Source organism: Conger conger, chromosome 4 (genome assembly GCF_963514075.1).
Source record: "Conger conger chromosome 4, fConCon1.1, whole genome shotgun sequence".
NCBI lineage: Eukaryota > Metazoa > Chordata > Actinopteri > Anguilliformes > Congridae > Conger > Conger conger.
The window spans coordinates 6,383,708-6,407,179 of NC_083763.1; the positions used below are offsets into that span (position 1 = coordinate 6,383,708).

Below are 23,472 nucleotides of genomic sequence, written 5' to 3' on the forward strand. Positions count from 1 at the left end.
TTAGGGAGCCTTTTATTTTGGTATATCCCCTCCATTCTATTGGCAGTGTGACATTTTGACATACAAAAAACCCCCCAAAAAAAAACAATTATGAAACTGGACTGACATTGTAAAACGATATCTGGAGACTTTAGCTTTCTGAGTAAGTAGCTGGCACTGACAAAATCAGACTTAATCTCATCTGGTGTCTATGGTAATCATAATCCTTCCCATGAGCTTCAGATGGATCACCGCAAGGCATAATATAGACATGGTGTCTTCACACCATGATGAAGTTATGACTGACATTCCAATAAAGCACCAGGGCTGTGTTTGAAGCTCCATTTGTAGTTTCATTTTGGGGATAGTGTAGTTTCGCTTTCATGCCGTGGGGGGAGGCCTTAATGTAGTTGTCTTGCTTTGTTTTAGTGTCACATAATAATGTTGTTCTTCAACATACATGTAGGTTGCAGTGTAAATGAGGGAACTGGACTTCAAATCAGACTTTTATTCTGAAAATTCATGTCTCATTTGCGCAATACAAAAATGTCATGCCAATACCACTTACCAATTATACATGCTTAGACCATTAACATATCAGACTTTATTCTCAATTTAGAAACTGAATTAATGTTATGCAGGCCAAAACCTTGTTCAATATATTAAGCAATGCTGTCATTCATTCATTCATTATCCTAACCCGCTTATCCTGAACAGGTTCGCAGGGGGGCTGGAGCCTATCCCAGCATACATCGGGCAAAAGGCAGGAATACACCCTGGACAGGTCACCAGTCCATCGCAGGGCACACACACCATTCACTCATACCTACGGGCAATTTAGACTCTCCAATCAACCTAAGTTGCATGTCTTTCTTTGGACTGTGGGAGGAAACTGGAGTACCCGGAGGAAACCCACGCAGACATGGGGAGAACATGCAAACTCCACACAGAGAGGCCCCGGCCGACGGGGATTCGAACCCAGGACCTCCTTGCTGTGAGGCGGCAGTGCTACCCACTGCACCATCATCCATGCCGCCCAATGCTGTCATATTTCCTTATGAAAGCTTGCAGAAACATAGGTATTGTATACCACTTCCCATCAAAAAGTCTAACATTGAATTGGCTTTGAATAATAATATAGTTTGCCTTATCCATATTAATAACATAATAAATTAATCTTGTCAAAATGTCCTTGTGTTGACCTTTCTGACTGTACAGTAACCCATTCGTGCAGTCTAAATGTCAGTACTCGTATCTGCAAACTGAATATTACTCATTCAGATAATACAGATGCATCTATATTACACATGTATGTCAAATAGCAAACCAATATCTAATTGTGACGCCCCTATGTGAAATCACGTGCACTGTAATCTCACAGACAGTGCAAGCCTTACAGTGACATCATGAGTGACCCCTCCCCTGACTACATCCACAAAACCCCATTTTCTGAATACAATACAAATACACAACATCCCATTTAGGAATCCCAGACAAAAGGCACACGTACTTCATCTGACCAAGTGGGATTTGACCAAAAACAAAACTATTAAAAATTGTCTGAATGTTAGCAGCTCATCTGAATCTGACCAAATTGTGTCATACACGGTTATCTGAACTATGTTTATATAGGATTGTTTAAAATAGTTAGGGACAAAAATAACTCACAAAAATAATGCATACTTTATTGAAATATTTCAACAAATTGGTGTACAGTGTAAATCGGAAAGGTGTTGTATACATAGTGGTGTAGTAAGTGGCAGTCAAATTATTTGGCCCAACTACCTGAAATAGCTTGTTTAAACTTGTATAATGGTAATTAATAAATAAATACAAATACCATAATTTGTATACACACCCACTCAACCAGAAATGTTCAGTTTATGATGATTTCAATTATGCATCCCTGTTTTAGAATAATGTCTTTGTGTATGAAAAGAAATGGGTTGGAAACAATGTCATTATTTATTTGCAATCTAAACAGAGATATACTGCAGGCTATACCTTGGAGAACTTGTGGAAATTATGAAAAGTACATGATAACCGAAAATAATATAAAGCTTTCTTTATTTCAATGGTATCCATTGTATTTTTTAACGTATTAAATTTACACCAGGTGATTCGGCGCTTCGGATGGCTTTCGTCTCCTCTGACAGCATGGCTTCTTCATGTTTTACAGCAGTGTTACGCAGAAACGCGTTGGCGTTCTTCAAGTCCCGATTGAGAGTGCATCACCGTGCCGTTATTTTGTAGAACAGTGTTCAACTGGAGAACTAGACCAAACCCAGTAGCTCTGCAATACAAAGTGTCAAAATGTCAACACATATAAAAATATTTTTTGCCCATAAAATATAGTTGGACCTTGACAGCTACCATTTTAAACGAATTACAAATTCAACGTTATTTCATTTTCCAGGGCGCATCCAGAACCGCAGCTACCTGGTCTATGTGTGTCTTTATGTACCTGCATATACATTCACTGAGCACTTTATAGGAACACCTGTCTGTGTGTGTACAGGTGTTCCTATAAAGTGCTGTATATCATCAGCCAATCATGTGGCCGCAGTGCAATGCATAAAATCGTGCAGATACGGGTTAATGTTCACATCAACCATCAGAATGGGGGAGAAAATCTCAGTGATTTTGACCGTGAATTGTTGGTGCCAGACAGGTTGGTTTGAGTATTTCTGTAACTGCTGTAACTGCAGCTCCTGAGATCGTCACGCACAACAGTCTCGAGGGTTTACTCAGAATGTGAGCGGCAGTTCTGCGGACAGAAACGCCTCGTTTATGAGGAGAATGGCCAGATTGGTCAAAGCTGACAGTAAGGTGACGGTAACACAAATAACCATGCAAATAACAGTGGTATGCAGAAGAGCATCTCTGAACACACAACACATCAAACCTCTAAGTGGATAGGTTACACGGCAGAAGACTTAATACGTCTAATACATACCTAATAAAGTGCTCACTGAGTGTATGAACAACACATTGAGTAACATCTTACACTCTCAGAAATGTGCACTCACAAATTTACACTCTTAAAAAGGAAGTGTTAATATCCAAGACAAAATTACTACTTTTGTGTTACAAATATGCAATTTATGTGTTAGAAAAAGGAGATTCTTCATGTAAATTGACTATATTGACAGCAACACAAAAGGTGTTATCCTTAACATGCCGGTCTGTTAAAAAATGACATGTTATGTGTTGCTTTTAAACACATATATTTTGATATGTGTATGAGATACTCTAAGATGCGGTTCACTCACAAGATGAGAGCAAATGCAGGGCTATAGCACAGAGGAGCAGGACCAGGGGACTGGTGTAGAGGCCGGGCGTTCTGTTTCCCACTTGTTCTGAGGGATCCTTGATCTCACTCTTGCACTGCTGACTGCAAATATGAGCATTTCAAAAGATGGTTATGCAAGTCGTGAAATTACTGGATTAAAAATGACTAATGAGGGTTACGGACCTTATAGCACATGCAAACACACTGTCTTTGTTTGGCCAAGTTGTAAGTGCATAATTTATCGCAGGCCTTTGGCTACTGCATAGAAGCGCGGTTGCACTCACAGTTGCTTTTGTCCGTGATTCTTGGCGCTCTCGCACGCTTTTGTCTGGCTCTCTGCTGCCCTCTGCTGGCTCTCGGCTGCACTGCGCAAAGCCTCACAGGACTCAAAGTAATGAGAGGTTTGAGTCAGGTTTAGCTCCAGGTTGTCAATGTGGTCTGAAATGCAAAGGTTTTAACGAAACATGTCATATGCTGACCATCAATGTACGAATGCATGAACTACAAGTAAACAGGCCAGCCCAGTAACATATCGTACGGTGTCCTGGTTCATAAATTAAATATAGAAGGATATCTTGTTCAACAGCAACACAATCTGCTTATTTTAAAAGGGGATATCGTGATTAATATTGTGGTGTTACATTAACAATGCGTGTTAACTTATAAGGCAATGATCGGCCTTGGAAGGCCTTATCAACTTGAAGTGCTTCCAGACTGTGACGTCTCCCGAGTTATTTTCGGGAGCTGACAGGCAACGTTTGGATTTTGGTCACTTAAGAGTCAAGGCTGTTTTTTAACTTAGTTTTTTTTTTTTTGTTGTTGCTCGTAACCTGTTAGAGTAGGCTACACAATATGCATCCTGTTTAATCAGGGCCCTCCTTAGCAACTAATTTTCCCCAAAAATACCACAATTCCATGCTGTGCTGGATGGCTGCCTGAAATTAATCTAAAAAGGAATCTCACATTTGTAGATTTTTCCCCTCCCTATCGCTGTTTTACAGGAACCTACCCTTTCCTTTGTTGATGCGTGTTGCTCAGGAAATCTCCACAGTGAGGGGGATTATTATACAACGTGTTTAATTAATCTGATGACACACGAGCCGTTCTTATCGAGTGGAACAAGCCGAATTTTAGCATCTCAACATTCCAAGCGAGAACACTTGGCTACATACTAGGCCATGGGCTTTTAGCCACAGCTAACATGCTAACCCAGGAATAAAAAAGCTTGCTGTGTGTATACAGGGTGTTTTTATTCTCTCGAGTTAGGATATTTGTCATTTCATAACTTCCCATTCCAGGGGACCTGTTTTTACTATTTCCTAGAGGACATAAGATGACAGCACATGTTATGGGCAACATGTTTTTTTTTTTTACAAGGAATACGGAGGAAAATGTTAGCGCATAAATATCTATAATGGCTATACTATCCATACTGTGGAATAAAGTAATGTATTATTACCTTGCTTAGGCAGAGGAAATGACTGTGTTTGGCTTTCCATGTGCAAATTCCTAAATGTCATTAGTCATACACATAATTACAAACATCTTCTAAGTGTCCACTCGACAGCGTGCGCATTTCCAAACTTCATTTATAAAAATAAAGAGCAAACTGAGTGTATTTGTTTGCCCTAAAATGGAAGTTTCTATGGATACAGTGGGAACGGCAGCTAAGAATATCTTGGTGAAAAAAGGGGTCCTTTCATGCCAGCCAATAACACGCTGCAAAAATCCCACATTCTCCTCCCAGCAAGACGTGAATTTTCCTACCTTTCTGGAGTGTGATTTCTGAAGTTAGGTTCGCCTCGATTTGTATGTGTTCCTCGATTTCCTTCTCCAGAACGGTTATGTTTTGGCTCAAAAGATCCTGTAACGGAAATATGCGCTGTCAATAGCAGACTACCAGGGCCATTTAAGATAGTCTAAGTGGTCTCTGTACGACTTGAATGTTTTCAGTCTGCAGTCAGAGACAAGGAGTGACTCGTATCGCATAGTTCTAACGTTGAGGAAAGGCAGACCTGTGCCAGCGAGGGGCATATCAGCATTTTCACAGCATTCCAATCCTCTAACACCCTAATATTACCTGTAATAGCGCTTATTATGTCCGTAAATATTCGTAATGGTAAAAACAAATTAAAAAATGTTATATATATATATATATATATATATTAGTAGGAGTGAGACTAATTTCATTCTTAATTATTTATGTAGGCCTATCCTTCATTAAATCAGGAATTCCCCATGAAACCTGTCCATGTGAGAACCCAGATGAGAGACGCTCAAAGAACAGAAATACATATAGAATAAAAATAGAGAATAATGAACACATGAATAATAATACCCGCTATATTCATCAGATTTTATACGTTGTATGTACAAATGCATTCGTTTTCAGTAATATCTCTTCCAAGAATACACGGGCGGGGAAACGTCTGTTTTGAACGGTTTTTAGTTTCAGTTTAGTTTCATCAACTATCAATGCAGAACCGATATCATTCATTCAACTTATTGCAATGCTCCAGAGCAATACATATGTATTTCACCGGAAGTAATTTTTCACATATAATTGAATATCCAGCTTCAAATTGATAACAACAACAGAGCTTTGATTAAAAAAAATAGTGATTAATGTGGTTTTATATCGGCAATCAGTTAACACAGCAATTCATTTTGGCTCTGGAACAAAACAAAAAAAACTGAACAGAAAATGAAAACTGCAGGCAGTAGAATAGGGGGTTAAGGAAGAGGAGAGTCAGATAGACGGACCAGCAGGTGTGAATGACTCAGCTCTGGGGCTGTAGGTAAGCGAACTCACATTCTCCCGCCCGCACTCGATCAGGGACCTGTTGGCCTCCATCACCGTGGCTGTGAGAGAGCTGATCTCCCTGCGCAGGAGGACCTGGTCCTCCCTGCATTGCCTCTCCCGGTCTTCCAGGGCTGCCTTGTCCTTGGTCCACATCACCTTGGCCCCCTCCATCTTCTCGGTGACCGCCTGCAGCTCCGCGCGGCACTGGCTGGCGCTCTTCAGGTCGGGCGAGGTCGCCCACACCACGATGATGATGAGGGAGATCACGGACCACAGGGCGAGGAGCGCGATCACGATGTTGCGCGTGGTCTGGGACGACTTGGAGCTGGCCATTCTGGGAGAGGAGGGGACGAAGAACGGAGACAGTGAGCGTTGTAATCCGTCGGGGGTGGATGGTTGAGAAGAAGTCCCTCCGCTTGTGCTCCGTACATCCAAAGGGCTGCAGGGTTCTCTTCGACTGAGTCAGGCTCTCGCTGCGGTGTGGACTTCCCCTCAGATTCTGCCGAGGCAGGGCAGGAAAGAGGTGTGGCCCTACCCCTACCCCTGGTGATGTCAGGAGAGCAAACCTGCTCCACTCGCTTCTCCACTGTGCCTGCAAATCACCACCGAGCTCTGACAAGAGTATGTGAGAGAATGCACTGGGAACATAACTAGGGTTTGCTACATACTACGTTCGTCATAAAACCAGTAAAAAAAATAAAAATAAATAAATAAAAACATTCCTGAGGAGAAAACAAAAGATAGCATGCGAATCCTCTGTGCCTCTGATCCCTTCCCCCAAAAAAATGTGTGTTTCAGTTTCCATTTCTCAGTCGAAAAGAGCCGCAAACCTGGCAGAGCGCCCAACCCCACATAAAGCTGGCCTTGAGTGTAGCTGGGCTGGGGAGGGAGAGGGTTCACAGTGCTTGTTTGGTTCTGCAGCTATGTCTTACTTTAAACACTCTCACAAGAGGCCGAGACTCAGTGTTTCCTGAGCAGATGCCAGGCCTGATGGAGGAATGGCACAGGACTGCAGTGCCAGCCTTCATCTCTGACTAATACTTTCTACTCATTACATTACAGACATGTCAGCCTCCGTCAGTCCTATCACAGACCACCTGGAACCCCTGAAAGCGGGGTGATGTCTTAAAATATGCACTATGGGAAAAGTACAAGTCTGTAATTGCCCTGGCCCATGGGGAAATTAATGCATATTTGAATCTTCTTTTTTTTTTTCCTTTTACATTTTTTTGTCAAAGAATCTTTCTCTCTCGATCCACAAACATCTGCGCTCGCCGCCTCATGAGTAATAGGACATCTCCGCGGTTCATGCGTGTCCGATTTCGTTTTTGAAACCATCTTGTTTTGATGACTAGCATAAATATGCCACCCAAGCCACGCAAACCCATGGCAGAGTCCAGAATGTGTGAGGGGTACCCGCAGTACATCAGGCCCGGGGATGACAACCAGACCACGGACAGCATAACTACATTTACCTTTGGCTCAAACTCTCAGTTGCCAGGTAAACAAGCGGTAAACAATTACATTTCTCTGCTGCACTTTAAATTATCTTATAAAACAGGACAGGCGGTAAAGGCTTCAAATAAAGTATCACCCTGGAAATGTATCCAGGGTAACGCTTTGTTTATCCTACATAAGACCTGTATAACTACTTCATAAGCACTACATAGCGCATTCATAAGCACTACATAACCGCAAAAAAAGGCATATGGTGCGTTATGTCAACATTCATGCAGCAAGTGCTTATGAATGTGGCATGCAGTGCTTATGAAGAAGTTATACAGCTCTGATGTAGCAGGGTTCAAATACAGTGTTGCTGTACCCAGAAGTGTTAGGATATCCCTTTCATGGGTTCTTCCTTACCCCGCAGTTTACAGTGGAGAGTGCTAAGGAGACTGTCTACACGGAGCTCTCTCCCAGCTGGGCCTTTCAAAAAGCTTTCCTCCGAGTGCGTTACGTTTATTCAAAGGTTAACGTTTAGGAAATCTTTCAGAGTCAATGGGGTTCGAAAGTATATATCGTTAAAAATAAAAGATTGTTCAGCGTGATGTCGTGATAGCCATCAGGCCTTCTGGGAAGTTGGAAGTCGGATCACAGCAGGAGACAGCTGACAGACCTGAGGCCGGTGTCACAAAGCAGGATTACTGAGTTAGCCGGATAACTGTCCCGAGTGAGCTGTTTCCGGTCTGTGTTCCACATCTGGGAAAGCTCCAGGTCTGGCTAACTCAGTCGGCTGGATAACGGTTAATACAGGCCCCTGGTTCAGCTAATGTCGGCTGATACTGGCCCTGGTTCTGCATGACTGAACAACAACAACAACAGCACAAAGTTACAGTAACTTTGTGCTGTTGTTGTTGTTGTTCAGTCATGCAGAACCAGGGCCAGTGTACAGTGTACAGTGTAGTTCATCTATGCCAATGTGGAATGGGTGTATTTTTTAAATATTAAAAAAAACTTTTGAAAAACTTCGCTTAGTTCAGATGAGGTTAAAGGTACTGAACAGTTAAAGGTACTGAACCCAGATATGGGCATCATATTGGCACTAAGGCGTGACGCAAGAGCAGTGGTACGGTAGACTTCATCGCATTTACTGAATGATGTTATGATAATCTATGGCAATATGGGAGCGATGCACATAAGGATATGCTTCTGTACATTAACTACTTGCCCCTATTAGGGTCACAACCTAATGATTCGTGTGAAAAAGTTTCTCCATTGTCGGGCTTTTTGCGGGTGGGAGTTAAAAGAACAGAAAACAGGATGAGAAAAATACAGTACAAAAGGGCAGCTGGGATGTTGCATTTTTTGGCAGAAATATGAGACATTCCGGCTAATGCAGGGCAGTTGGCAACCCTACACCCTATTTTTCTACATATCTCTTCCCTGTTCAGAGTTCAGGGACCTTCTGCAAACAGAGGAGCTGGCAGTTTGACGTGATTTGCAGTGGAGTTGCACCAGGCCGTGAGCAAAACTGAACGCATTGACTGGTTTGTATGCTGACACCAATGGCTACTGTATGTCACTGCGCTTCAGGATCAGAGGCACGGGAGACGTGTCTCAAGCACCCTGACTTTGAGCGAGACAGCGTGCCTTGACCTGCGAATCAAGCCTCTGATAAAGACGCCTTTATTCATTTCCAGTTGCATCTGTTTTCACTCCCGAGATACGCGCTGTGCGTCCCGCAGGCCGTGAAGCAGCTGCTACACGGCGCCACGCCCGCGAGTGAAGAGGCGGAAGGAGAGCATGAGCTTCTGAGCATCAAACGGGGTGGAGGGATCCAGGCCGGGCACTCCTACGCCGGTGTCAGGGAGGTGAGGGAATGCGGGGAGGGTATTTTTAGGAACGTCGCTGACCTGGACGAGGACTTCGGGGAGAAATGCGGTCCTTTGTTTTCCGTTCTTGTTCTCATTTATTATCACGGCATTTATTATGATCGCTAATGTTCCGTCTGGGGACAGCCGCACTCCAAACTGTCTTTTTAAAGTTAATGGCCGTTAAGGAACGCGGGGGGCCTGCTCCACGATGCAGGATTACTGAGTTAGCATGATAACTAGTGATAACTAAAACCCAGAGCCACTCTTTTTCACTCCAGTCCATGTTCCGTGAGAGCAGGTATCCAGCCAACTCAGTAATTCTGCTTTGTTGGACCGGCCCCCTGGTCTGTATTTATAATGACCGTTGTATAATATCAACAGTGATTATTAGATTGCTAGCTCCCCCTCCTGGAAATGTACAGACACTGCACATTGCATTGGGATGAGGATTCCTTGTTTCTTTCTGTCCTAACATAAGGGGAGAAGACAGATGCCCCCCACTGGCCAAGAAGAGGAATTGCCACTGGGGCAGAATGTAACAGTATGGAGCTATCACACTGGCTTACATCTGAGTCTTACTGTGGTACAGTGGAGTGAATCCAGCACTGAAGTGATGTTACTTCTCGATCATGAAGTCACGGTCTTCGTTGAGCACTGTCACAATTGTATGGAGGTGAAAGACCAGTCTGCTCTTTGAGATCTGAATATATGAAGCAAGAATCCTCCTTTTTTCTGTATTAAATCCTTTTGGGTTTTAAATTTATTAACTTCTCTTGGCATGGCCTACTTGTCAAAGTGCCAAAATGTTTGTCCAAATAAATTATTTTTGTGTAAAAGCAGAAGCATTTCAACATTATATAAAAATGCTTTTTTGCAACTGATGACAAGGGCAAGTGTTAAGGTCCTCTCACAGAACAGTTGATTATGAATATTTTCCACTTTTAAATGCTATCAAAATGCTATTCCAATTCCTTTTCCCTCAACGTTATTTCAATTTTAATTGGATAAGACATCTTAGATGGGGTCTAATCAAAGTACTGTATATTAAGTGCATTTAAACTTTAAACGGCATGCTGATGATGTAGACCAAGGGAGATGTTTTTCGTTCTTTAATTTGCATATTAAAAGGATTATCTGCAAGTGGTGAATGGTTTTTGTTCTTAATGATGTCACTAAAAAGGCACTTTAAAAGAAGCACCTATGGTTATCTGGTAATCATATTTTAGCCGCTTTAAGTGATCAGAACCAGGACTCAGCGGTTCTGCTCCGCTGTGCCACCAAACAGTTATGTTAGAACACTTTATTTAGGTCACAGCCGCTGAGAAATATTATCAGTCAAGCAAATAAACACATCTGTATATAAAATGCCTACATTTTTATACACAGCCAACTATGTAAAAGGTCCGCAATTCTGCTACAAGTCATTTTCAATACAAACAAAAGGGCACTTAGTCACTTCATCCTGCCGTAAGTCTTGTTGTTTTAGCAACAGCATACTGTACAGTTCCCCAGGGCAAACACATGCATCTTGTTTTCTGTGGCCTTTGCCAGGTTCCTTCTGCACATAAACAAGGCTCAGCGGACAGAAACACGGGCATAGTTCCTTTTATCACTCAAAGATGCTATACGTTCCGTGGTTACGATCTCTTTAACTCCTGACAGAAACGGTGCGTGTGTGTGTGCTAGTGTGTGCGTGTGTGTGTGTCGGGGGGGCAGCAGGGCCGGTGTGAACCAGCCAAACCTCACCGTGACTTTGTTTGGACATTTTGACTGGTCCGAGTAAATCAATTTCACAGAATGGAACACTGTTCCCAAAAAAGCACAAGCAATCAACGGCGAGATGAACTCATACATTAAGACAATGAGGAGTTCCAGCGTTTTGAAAGCCATCGCCTTTTGGAACCAGCGTATCCCGCCCCAATCCCTTTCCCGCAAAGTGAAGTAGAATGCAATCTGTCTTCCTGGCTACTTGGCCGCCTACCTGCATAGCGCGATCCGTTCTCCGAGTGGCAGATTTGATATGAGAAATTACACAGCTGCTTACTGGCGCTATAGGAGATTCTGACTCTGGTAATAGAAGCTGACTTCATTTAAGAGAGGTGTGATCTCAGATGAAGTGTTTTTCGTTTTGTTTTTTTCATTAACAGTGGCAACTGAAGTTGTGTCCTTTTTTTTGCATTCCTATGTCTACCTCCTTCAATACCTCTCCATTTCATCCGATCAGTACTATCAGAGTGAATGGATGGCATGAGCTGTTGAGATGTCAAGGAAGTTTACTGAGAACGAGCACAGGAGTGCGTTCACTCCTTGTGCATATGGCGTGTATAGTGCTCTACACAGTTTTACTCACATAAAACTGCACAGCAGAGCAAAAACATCCTAGCAATCTTATTGCATTATACAGGGGTTACCAATTATCGGCACCCATTAAGAACCAGCTTAAAATGTACTGCCACCCTGAAGGTCGATTATTGCAGTTACTGATAAGGAAATGCCTTAAGTGTTTGCTTTGAATCTTCAGGATTTCAGAGATGGGAGGACAAGACAAACAGTCCTGAACTGTTTTTGACTAATGGTATTTACATAAGGCATTAAGAGTGATGTTCCCACTGCCTAATTCATTCACACAATAAAACCTCATGACATGACTCACAGAATACCCTACATTAAGATGTTGTAGATACAGGTGTGTTGACTGTGAGCAAAATAAACAGATGGCATTGAATGCCAAAACAATAAAAGTATGTAATGTACCAAAACAATTTCACTAGAGCAGTAACTTACAATATGTGTCAAATTACTCCAGTATTGTCTAAATAAAACATTTTGTAACACTTCTAGAAACTACTAAAGCGGGTTTTCTCTCCACCCTTTATAATCCCTCCATGTCTAATTGTTCTCCCAGAAAACAAACGTTTGCTTAGGAGAGGCATCCTAAACCCTTTTCAGACCCCTGCAAAGTATAAAAGGCCACTGTCAGACACTTTACTGCCCAGCAGCTCAGTCAGTAGAAAGCCCCTCTGAGCCAAGATAGCCTGCGCTGGACAACCTGCAGAATATTGTCTTCAAGACCAGGTAAATAAAAAGTCAACCTGCACCATAGTACATTTGTTAGTACTGTTTAGCTTGTTAATTGTTTGTCAATGCTTCAAATTAATTGCTAACATGAAGGATGGCAATTTTCATTGTTGGGAAGCAAAATAAAGAACAATTTTAACATACTCGTCAGGATTGCCGATCTCTGCATTTGTCAGGACCTCCTCCGGTGCACTATGAGGGTCCAGAAGGCCAGAGGTTTCTTGGCTCTGCTTTTTCTCGTCCATGGCGTGGTCGCTGGTGTAGATCCGGACCTGGACTCAGAGTGGGAAGAGTGGAACATCAAATACAGGGGAGCTGCTAGGAATGTAAGTTATTACTGTGTCCATACATGCATTTGAACGGATTATACAACAGTCAGGTACAAACTTGCATTGTGATTGGCTGCCAGACATTCCAATGAGTGCCATCATCTCGCGATAGCTAACTTAATAACCACAAATAAGCATAAAAACGTATTTCCGTTGAGGGCCGTTGTTCTTTTACCATCATGCTTTGTCATGTCGCATAGGGATAGCATTAGTTGGTGGAGCCATCATAAAATAAAATAAAGAAATAGTAAAAAAATGTTTGAATCTGAGTAACGGTATTGTTTTTAAAAAAACTTGCAGTATAAATGTGTTGTGAAACTGTTGTATGATTGCAATAATACACTCAAAGGTGTGCCTTACTGTGCGATATTGGCACTGCTGTGCTGATATACATACTGGAAAAAATAAGCAAGGAACATAACTCACCCATGTCAGGTTGAGTCATTCATGTCATGTTACAGAATGCCGATCGGAAATCAGTGTTAGCGACCGAGACAGACATGATGCTGGACTGTACTTTCTGTTTTGGAAAAGACTGTGACCCTATTTCTGTGTTCCAGACAAGGTCTCTGATCAGAAGGGAGATCTGGGAAGATAACTACAAATTTATAGAAGAGCACAACGGGAGATACCAGGAGGGCGAGGAAACCTATGAGTTGGGTCTGAATGAGTTTGGAGATATGGTGAGCAGATTGTGTTTATTTTGTGAACTAATTATGATCCTATGGTTTGCTCATGTATAAATATATATATATATTTTAAAAAGGTTCTTAACAAATGCACTGACTAATGAAAAGTTAATTTCATGCTTAATTAATCTATTTGTCCATCATTAAACCATGTTAACAACTACATTAGTGGATGCCAATTCATGACCCAAGTGTAGCCGGCGATTCTAGAGAAGTTACACCCTTTAACCGTTGGTCTTCTTCCGACCACACAGACCAGAGATGAGTTTGCAGAGGCCACACAGGCGTCCTCGACGGAAAGAACCACGAGAAGCAGCAGCCTGATGCTGTCTGCCACTGAGCTGAGGCAGGAAGCCAGCAAACTCGACGTCAGGAGCATTGACTACAGGGACATGGGCTACATCACTCCGGTCGAGGATCAGGTGGGTTCTTCAAAGCTGATCCGACTGCTTCATGATTTATCAATTTGTATTTTAACCTTTTCCAGGTGCCTCCTGCTGAAATATCAAATCTCTTTTTTAGGACTTGGCTTTCGCCAAAAGGCAGCCGAGTTAAAGGAGGTTTAAATTAAAACCAAGATGTTAGTGCAACCCACACAGCAAAATGTTCAGTGTTAAAGGAACTCTCACAGTGTACAGGTGGTCACGATTGGACTCGTATAACCTCTATAAGAGTAGAGAATGAACACTGTACACTTTACACTTTGGGACAGCCTGTAGCCTACTGGCGAGGATACAAGTCCTGGTGTAGCCATGACAAGATCTGCACAGATGTTGGGCCCTTAATCCTGAATTGCTCACAGGGGGGATTGCCTAATCCCCTGCTTAGTCTAATCAACTGTAAATTGCTTTGGATAAAAGCATCAGCTAAATAACCTATTATTATTATTATTATTTACTGTGCAGTCTACTCCATCAGCCATTTTGTTGTGTTCACCCAGGGCTTCTGTGGGTCGTGCTGGGCCTACAGTGCTACAGGGGCTTTGGAGGCCCAGTGGAAGAAGAAGACCGGAGAGCTGATCCCTCTGAGCAAACAGCAGCTGGTGGACTGCTCCACACACACAGGAAATAAGGCCTGCATAGGAGGAAGGCCCAGCCTGGCCTACATGTACATGATGGAGAACGGAGGCATCCAGGCTGAGGACTCCTACCCATACACCATGGAGGTAAGAGAGATGGAAATTACGGCAATATTTTACTTGAACCCCGCGCCATAAGGCTGACATAACGCTGTCATACACATGACATAACAGCTGTCACAAGATGGCATAACAGATGATGACAAAACACTTCATACTTCTATACTAGTTCATTTTTATAACATCTGTGGTTTGATGGTTTTATATCATTTGACATCACCTGACATCATCTGTTGTGCCATCATGTGACAAACGTTATGACCTGTGTATGACAGTGTACAGTATGTGAGCCTCATCTGGAGGGGTTCAAGTAAAGTGTTACCGAAATCACATTATATTAACTGACATTCTCTGAATTCTGTCAATGCCCCTATCCAGTGACTTTTGCGATACGGTATTGAGTCCCTGCGAGTAGACGTGGGGGGCTGTGGAAGAATAAACACACTTCTGACAGCGGCCCTTCTTCCCGCGTGTCGATGTTTAGGAGGGGAGCTGCGTTGCGGACGGAAGTAAGAACGTGGTCTCGGTGAAGGACTGGAAGTACCTGCCCCCGGGCGACGAACAGGCCTTCGAAGACGCTCTGGTCACCATCGGCCCCATCGCTGTGGTCATCGACACCACCACCCGCAACTTCCAGTTCTACCGAAAAGGTCAGTCCTGATTGCCGTATTTTCCTGTTTTGGTCAGTTGATCAGATTTAATAAAAGGTGCCAAATATGAAAGAGAAAAAAAACCATTACATTGTCTGGAGTGGAAGCTCAATCAATCAGCCACGGCATTCAAAACGTTTCCTGGTATAGCTCATTCACTATTCACTATCCCAAAGGAAGCCAATCTATTTAAGAACATAACCCTGTATGGTTTCATTGTGCTTGGTGATGATTTGATATAGACAGACTGAGTCTGACATCTGCAGTGTAATCACTGAGAATTCCAATCTCCCTTTCTGTGATTCCAGATTTGTATTTGATAAGTCAAAGGGACAATCACAACGAGCTTTTCTAATGTTTGATTTCAGTAGTCAATCCTCACTGTCTCCACATCACAAGAGCCTTTGCTTTTCCTCATTCCAACATGGAGAACCGTTCCTTTCGGAAGCTTTGAGTTCGAGAAACCAAAAAGTATTTTAAAAGACATTTAATTGGCGCGAAATGTCATGAAGCTGGTCATGATGACTAAAGTACAATATTTTAATTGGCATATTCTAAAATATAGAAATATTATCCACAATACAGTGTTCTCTCAAACAGCCCAGTCCATCTCTGGTGTTGAGTTTTAGTTTGATCTGTGGCCACGCATTCTTTTGATGCTTTAAAGGAATTTTCTACGATCCGAAATGCTCCATCTGGAAGCAAGCTCACGCGGTGGTGCTTATCGGTTTCGGCACTGAGGGATCTGAGGAATACTGGACAATCAGGAACAGGTGAGAATCTTCTGCCTTTGTCTCCGGACAATATGTGGTATTTACGACATGAGTATGCAGTAAAGTTCTGTTAAAAATTTATATGATTTGGCTATTAGTTTAATCAATCACTAATTCAATATATATTTCAGCCCACAGTAAACAGCCCTGCTGAAAAAAACAAAAACAGATCAAGCTAGATTTTGAAAGCTGGTTTTTGTATATGGTTGGCCAGTTCAGACCAGTTCCCAGCTTGACATGGTTTAGCTGGTTGGCCAGTTCAGACCAGCTCCCAGCTTGACATGGTTTAGCTGGTAGACCAGCTCATACCCAGCTAGCCCAGCTTTATGACCAGCTTGGCCGTGCTGGTTGACCAGCTCATGTCCAGCTAGGCCAGTTCAAATTTCAAGCTGGTCAGGCTGGCATAGCTGGATTTTACAGCAGGCTTCTCTTGCTTTTAAAAGACAAACTTACATAAAACAGCAGGTTGCATAACCGCAAGGTAACATTCCTTCGTTCTGCTCCTGCATTTTTCTCTTCAGCTGGGGAGTCTACTGGGGAGAGGAAGGATATATGCGACTGGCCAAGAACAGAGGGCGCCACTGCGGGATCAGCCAGTACGGGGTCGTGCCATTTGTGTGAAATAACCACATTCCCATTAGTGTTGTTTACGGTAGCTCTGCGGCGCTATGGCAACCCTTGGGGGTCACTATTACAGTATGTGTGTTATTATCATTCTTTCTCTCCTATACTGTATGTACACACATATGTAATGTTTGTTGTACTGTCGTCATGTGTAGTGTTGTTGTTTGTGATTGTGTTGTTTGTTTTACTGTCGTGCCTCTGTTTTTCTTGTGAATACATGTTATACAAATATATTTTGTGCTGCATGAATAGTCTATGCGTGCCAGTTTACAAGGATTACATGGGAGTCAGGATTCAGGGGCTGTCTTGTCTTGCAGTATTTCGTGATGTATTTGTGCTGTATCTGATGTTAAGATTCTGGTTAAAATAAAACAAAAAAATGTTTGAACTCATGGAACTTATTTAACGTATGTGGTTTCCATAAAAGTTGTGTTTCTTTAAAAGCTCTGAGGATGTTCAGATAAAAATATAACCCTTGAAAAATAACACTGTCTATATACTCTATAACACTTGTAATTAAAGTCTTTAATCATCGTGATATATACGATACACAGGGAGCAGCACCCATTCTGTGTTTTACAGAATCCGCTCCTGTGGCCAGCTTTGAATAATGAGCTTAGACTGAGACAGCTGATGGATGAACCGCCAGGTGATTCATTAAACCTGGCTAAATTCATCGATCGTGAAATTCATTTAGAATGTCTTTATCTGACTGACACTGCCAATACTTAATTTGCTGCACACTTCAAACCACCTTCCCCATACTAGAACCCTGAATATGAGTCTAAGGGCTTCTCATTCACCCATTCATACACACACTCACACACACCAATGGCGATTGGCTGCCATGCAAGGCACCAACCAGCTTGTCAGGAGCAATTGGGGGTTAGGTGTCTTGTTCAGGGACACTTTGACACACCCGGGGTGGGATCGACCTATAGTATTACTACTATTACTTTGAGTGCCTGCATAAATTAACCTATCACAACTGCTAAAACCCCCCCCCAAAAACAAAAAACAAAAGAAAGCCAAATAAGATATACTTATATACTATACTATACTAATACTATTGTACCATGTGGGGCTGTCTACATTTGATCCATCCTTGTTACTAAGGAGCAGCTACAGTGCAGCACCTGGGGACCAACTCCAGTTCTGAGGCCAGTGTCAATGGTCACCTAAGCTGACAATAAATAAATAACCAGAAAAAACAGACCAAAACAAGATGGCGGCACAACCCTAAGCTGTCACCTGTCTCCCTCTCATTACATTACATTAATGGCATTTGGCAGACGCTCTTATCCAGAGCGACGTGCAGTCCATTAGACTAAGCAGGAGACAATCCTCCTCTCAAGCAATGCAGTGTTAAGGGCCTTGCTCAAGGGCCCAACGGCTGTGCAGATGTTATTGTGGCTATGCCGAGGATTGAACCAGCCGACCTCGTGGGTCCCAGTCACGTACCTTAACCACTACGCTACAGGCCGCCCTATTTCTCCTCTCACAGATGGAGAAATGTGTGCTGTTTCTTCACGCGCAGTTCTGTAGGCCTTGAGCAGAAATTCCGGTAACTACGGCAACAGGTGGCTGAGTTAGTTCCTGAGTTAGCACTCTCAGTTCCGGGCCAGCGGTTCTCAACTGACACCACAATCCCCACTGGAGGCGTGCATCTGTCACTAGTGGCAGTGGCACCCAGCCCCCACGCGGGCTCTCTTCCTCATGGACACGACCGCACAGCACTTTTAACCCGACAACAGAGGGGCATCAGTCCGGTCAACAGTTTCCACTACTCTCTAGGCGTCTTCCCAAATTAAATCTCGGCACGAACCAAAGGAGAAAATGAAATTCCTGCTGCTCTGTTCAATCATACTAAGCGGTAAGTCTTTATTGGGATAGTGAGCTTTTTCTCCTTCCATTCCACTAGATTAATTAATACTACCTATTAAAAAAGACAATCATCTTACAATTACCTTTGTATTTAAATTATCTTAACAATAAAAATGTCTAATTATATTGTAACATATCTCAATGTAGAAATGGGCTTATGATATTGTGTTTTCAGTTGAAATGTGTAAGTTTATAACTCCTATCTACTTGCATGAATGTGGTTTAAGGGGGTCTCTGTAGTTTAGTTATATTATCTATTTTCAGTGCTGTGATAGGTTTTGCTGCATTTCTGAAACAATAAAAGAGCACAGCATGGCTTCTACCTCTGACTCCCTTTGGCACGCTGTCGCCTCCATCTCCAGCTTCTCTCTCAGCTCAACGCGTTTCATCTCCGGCTCGAATCGCATCAGTTAAAAAGTGAAAAGTGTCATATAAATAAAATTGAATTGAATTGAATTGCAATTATTATTTAATTGCTTTGTTTTGCACTTCGTTGTACGTCGCTCTGGATAAGGCTGAATGCCTTTAATATTATGTAATGTAATGTCATTTTAAATGAATAAGGTTAATAAGGTCGATTCCTCAAGGCTATCGCTCACAGACAGGACCTGCTGCTCAAACACGTCGTCTGTTACCTTGGATTCAGTGGCTCCTTTCTTGGTAGCAACAAAACAAAACAGATCTGTGGGTTTGTCACAGACAAACTATTACGTCCAGAAATCCACTTGTGTTAAAATAACCAGGTGTATGGTAATTCCATGTAACGCTACAGCCATATTAACAATAGCACACAGTATTACAGTATATACAAAAACTAGTTATCTAGCCTAGCCTGAAAGTGTAAAACACTCCATCATTATAATATGCAGTTCTATGCAGAAGTCTTAGGCACCCTAGACTTTATTATATATGCTTTTTTTTTGTTAGTATAAAAGAAAACATTTGAGATTTCCAAATATTCATTTTCCAAAAGATTTAATTCTACAGAGACATTTTTGTTTTTGTATTGTATTTTGTATGAAATTGACTACTTTTTACATAAAAACGTGATCAAGGTTGTCTGAAATCAGAAGCAAGAACCCAACCACACTCTTCAGAAGAACTGTGGCAAGTTCTCCAACATGCTTGGAACAACCTCCCTGCTGATTGTCTTATAGAACTGCAGGACAGCGTTGGCTATCTCAGAGAAGTGATGTAGTTTTAATGCTGAAGGGTGGTCACAAACAATATTGATTTGATTCAGTTTTTAACTTCTGCCGAATGACTGTACTGTAAAATACTGTATGTTTATTTAGGACCGTTCATTGAATTATTTTTTGAAAGAATCTTATCTGTACAGAATGTTATGCAGCTGCGTTAGACTTCCGCACAGTACTGTACAGGCAGGTTGTAGGGTCTTACCAGGAAGCCGGGATGTGGATCCAGAACCCAGGCTGAAGTGGAAGTGGTCCTCTCTTCAAAAGTCTGGCCACACGTCCCTTGCAATGTTGCAAAACAGGAACTGGGGTGATCACTCAACCGGTGCTCTTTTTCCAAATGATTCCAAACAAAGTAGAATAAATAGCAGCAGACGATCTATCTAAGCTTGCAAAAAAGCGGCAAGCTTTCAGCATGGTCAGGGTCAGCAGACAGCGGTCCGTCAGAAGAAGACGCAAATTAAATTACCCAATGCGTAGTCCTGCGTCTCTTTAATTACGGTGCTATGCGACGGTCCTCCGTGCCCTGGGCATCCCTCGGTGCGGTTGCTAGGCAACGGTCTCCTGGAGAGGGTTGCCAAGCAGAGGCTTGCATCTCCTCTCCGGGACACCCTCCGTCCTGGGGGACATGTTCCAGCAGGACTGTGCCATCATCACCTCCACCTGTAGAGAAGGTATGAATAGATGCAGCTGCACCCAAAGTCAAATAGAATGAAAAACAGGGGAGACACAAACGGGGAAATAGGTTTGATCCCCTCGAAGGTGGTTCAATCCCCTCAAAGGTGGTTCGATCCACTCAAAGGTGGTTTGATCCCCTCGAAGGCAGTTCGATCCCCGCTGTGGCCACAATAACATCCGCACAGCCGTTGGGCCCTTAACCCTGCATTGCTCCAGGGGAGGATTGTCTCCTGCTTAGTCTAATCGACTGTACGTCGCTCTGGATAAGAGCGTCTGCCAAAATGCCATTGATGTAATGTAATGGGTCACTATTACAGCATGTGTGTTATTTTCACTCCATTCTATCCTATACTGCATGTACACACATATGTAATGTTTTTATATGTAGTGTTGTTGTAGTGTTGTTGTTTGCGATTATGTTCATGTTCAGGTGGTTCAAGCTCAAGTGTAACCGTTGAGCCCTTGAGCAAGGCCCTTAACCCCACATTGCCCTAAATAACAAATGATTATCTTTATGCTTGTGGGATTTCAGGGTTGTGGAGTGAGGCCTCCAGCTACATGTCAGTGTCCGAGGGACAGAGTGCCGTGCTGGACTGTCCGCTTCGCACAGACAACAGCAGCAGGAGAGTGGTGAGCTGGTACCGGCAGAACCACGGAGAGGGGCCCCAGATGGTTCTGAGTTACCCCACCACAAACACGTCCCGGGTCTCTTACGGCCACGGATTCAACTCCAGCAGGTTCACCGTCCAGACCAAGGCCAATGAGACGACGCGGCACCAGCTGCTGATCACTCCAGCCAAAGAGCGTGACACTGCTGTGTATTTCTGCAGTCTGTCTATGCCAACAGAATCCAACCGCACAAAAATACAAAAAAAAAAAAATGAAAAATGAAAGTTAAATAATCACTTGAAGACACTGGTGTGGACCACGTACATTTATTAATGGTAATGTCTGTGTCTATTCCTTTCTCATCACATAAACATATGAATTGTACATTAATTGTTCGACTGTATTTGACCATTCGTTGTGCCATTGAACAATGCTGGATTATGTGAATCAATTCTGTCTCTTGGGAAAGAGGGTGTTCCATATTGCAAATGAAATTAGAACATTGTTGTTACTTTTAATGTGTTTATTGCTGATATGTTATAATTGTTTGTTGTAATTTTATGCCCTTGTTTTGATTGGAGTGCTCATGTAAGCAGATGGCCGTTTTACTGTACATGTGTGTTTATATTTGTCTCTGGTGCGTAGTATGTTCTTTCTTTTCCTTGTGTTTTAGACTGCTGTGACCATTGCTTTTTTTTATCAAGTAAAGGGAACCGGAGTTGCAATATAAAGTGTATATGACTTCCTATTTTCCCTATTCCCTGCACTCAAATGTAATCTCTCTGCTCCTAAAATGTAAACGGGTAATCTAGAAGCTTCCTTCAAGGGTAAATAGCATCATCCACCATGTCTGCACCCATAAATACTGTACGTCTGCTTTATAAAAAAATATCTGTGTAACCAAATAAATGCATTTTCTGAAGCCGAGTGAGACTGTTGTGAGGACCAGTTAAATGGTGTGTTGATGTGATGTTTCCTGTGTGCCAGACTTTTAATCCAAGCTATTATATTCATGTTGTGAAATCCTACTGACATTTCCATGTGTCTGATGGGATGAATAAAATGGATCAACGATTAGCAGGTTTTTCCAATAACTGGCTATGAAAAACACGTGGAGCCAACATTAAGCTCAAATGATCTTCACAATTGTCTTTACAAACAAGTATGATCAAAGAGGCCCTGAGACAGTTATTTCTATCAAATAATAAAATGTGCCAACCATTCTTTCCTGTTTTTCTGTGAACAGAGTAACTGAAATAACTGCCTGTTGAACTACCGTTTTTTGAAATAACTGCCTGTTTTCAGCAGAAGGTCAGGCAGGGCCACTGGGAGACCATTCAGTTCCACATGGATGACTTCTCACAACATTTCCTTCATCTCAGGAGTTCTGTTTCATGTCAGATGGCTGAAAACGCATTCTGTGTATTCATTATCTGGTATTACCCTGAAAATGATTGCCACAACAGATCGGATTGAATCATTTCTCCTAATTAATGCAACTTCTCCACAGTGGAATATATCATAGGCTTTATACAATTCCAACAATATACTTTTCAATCACCAGTTAAGTTTATCTGAAATTCAAATGCAATTATTTTTTGTGGTTGATTTCATTTGAATCATATTGATATCTAATTATTCTTTTTGTTTAATATTTCAACTGTGTATGGTTGAAAATGTGTGAAGAACTCATTTCAAATTTTGATTTACGCCAATGCAGCATACTATCCCTGGTGACACAAGGTCAAATGTGGCAGTCACACTTTACAATAATTGGCATTAGCTAATGTAGTTATTAACATTAATTAATGATGTACAAATATATTAATACAGTAGTAGCTAGTTAACAGCTACATTGGTTCAGGCCAATTCATGGACCCTCATTGTAAAGTGTTACCAATGTGGTTATACTCCCCCACTTCACTTACTATATTACAGTCAGAGAGAGGATTGATCCTCTCAAGTGGAAATACAAGAAAAGCATTTCATATTAAGGAGAGTACAAAGAATGATTTAATCAAACTGCTCTAAACATATGATCCCATTAATTCTACTCATGCTACAGCCCCCCCCCCCCCCATTTAAGTGAGGAATGAGAGCTGCACTATACAACATGTGACACCCAAATTTAAATATTTAGACTCAGGAGGTCCTGGCTCTCTGTTAGTCTGCTTACCGTACCTCTGTCTCGTGAGCATCAACTGCCAAACACTCGAGGAGAATGAGGACAGAAAGCCTTTGGATTAGCTTACTTTTACTGGGGTAAATTTAATCCACTGCAAATGGCGGATAATATTACTATTTTGATCTCTATATTATTCTGATTATTCATCTTCTTATTATTAAAAAGTAATTTAGTTGCAGTAATAATACTAATGTATTTCTTTTACAGATTCACAAATGGGGAGAAACCAGGCCAGCAGCTAGTTTTATTCA

At 42.1% G+C, this 23,472-nt stretch overlaps 2 protein-coding genes across 2 annotated transcripts; one reads left to right on the plus strand and one right to left on the minus strand.

Moving 5' to 3' along the window:
- Window positions 1–1,643: 1,643 nt before the first annotated feature.
- si:ch211-1a19.3 (uncharacterized) lies at window positions 1,644–18,973 on the minus strand. The gene is made up of 7 exons (XM_061237373.1): window positions 18,877–18,973; window positions 12,611–12,738; window positions 6,084–6,408; window positions 5,039–5,135; window positions 3,556–3,709; window positions 3,252–3,373; window positions 1,644–2,272 (listed from the first exon to the last, which is right to left on the minus strand). Coding segments are annotated over exons 1-7 (912 nt in total). The 5' UTR covers window positions 18,961–18,973; the 3' UTR covers window positions 1,644–2,270.
- On the plus strand, window positions 18,286–21,963 carry sid1 (secreted immunoglobulin domain 1). Its single transcript, XM_061237374.1, has 2 exons — window positions 18,286–18,542; window positions 20,960–21,963. Exons 1-2 carry the CDS (start codon window positions 18,506–18,508, stop codon window positions 21,316–21,318), a joined length of 396 nt encoding a protein of 131 aa, XP_061093358.1. The 5' UTR covers window positions 18,286–18,505; the 3' UTR covers window positions 21,319–21,963.
- Window positions 21,964–23,472: the final 1,509 nt, after the last annotated feature.

What these genes read in the sequence shown, in the direction of transcription:
- sid1 (XM_061237374.1), top strand. Translation starts at nt 18,506, where the DNA reads ATGAAATTCCTGCTGCTCTGTTCAATCATACTAAGCG. An exon ending in CTGTTCAATCATACTAAGCG is followed by an intron (nt 18,543 to 20,959) that starts GTAAGTCTTTAT and finishes GTGGGATTTCAG; the next exon opens with GGTTGTGGAGTGAGGCCTCC.
- si:ch211-1a19.3 (XM_061237373.1), bottom strand. Translation starts at nt 18,960, where the DNA reads ATGCGATTCGAGCCGGAGATGAAACGCGTTGAGCTGAGAGAGAAGCTG. An exon ending in CGTGCCAAAGGGAGTCAGAG is followed by an intron (nt 12,739 to 18,876) that starts GTAGAAGCCATG and finishes CTCTGAGTCCAG; the next exon opens with GTCCGGATCTACACCAGCGA. An exon ending in AGAAATCACACTCCAGAAAG is followed by an intron (nt 3,710 to 5,038) that starts GTAGGAAAATTC and finishes TTTGCATTTCAG; the next exon opens with ACCACATTGACAACCTGGAG.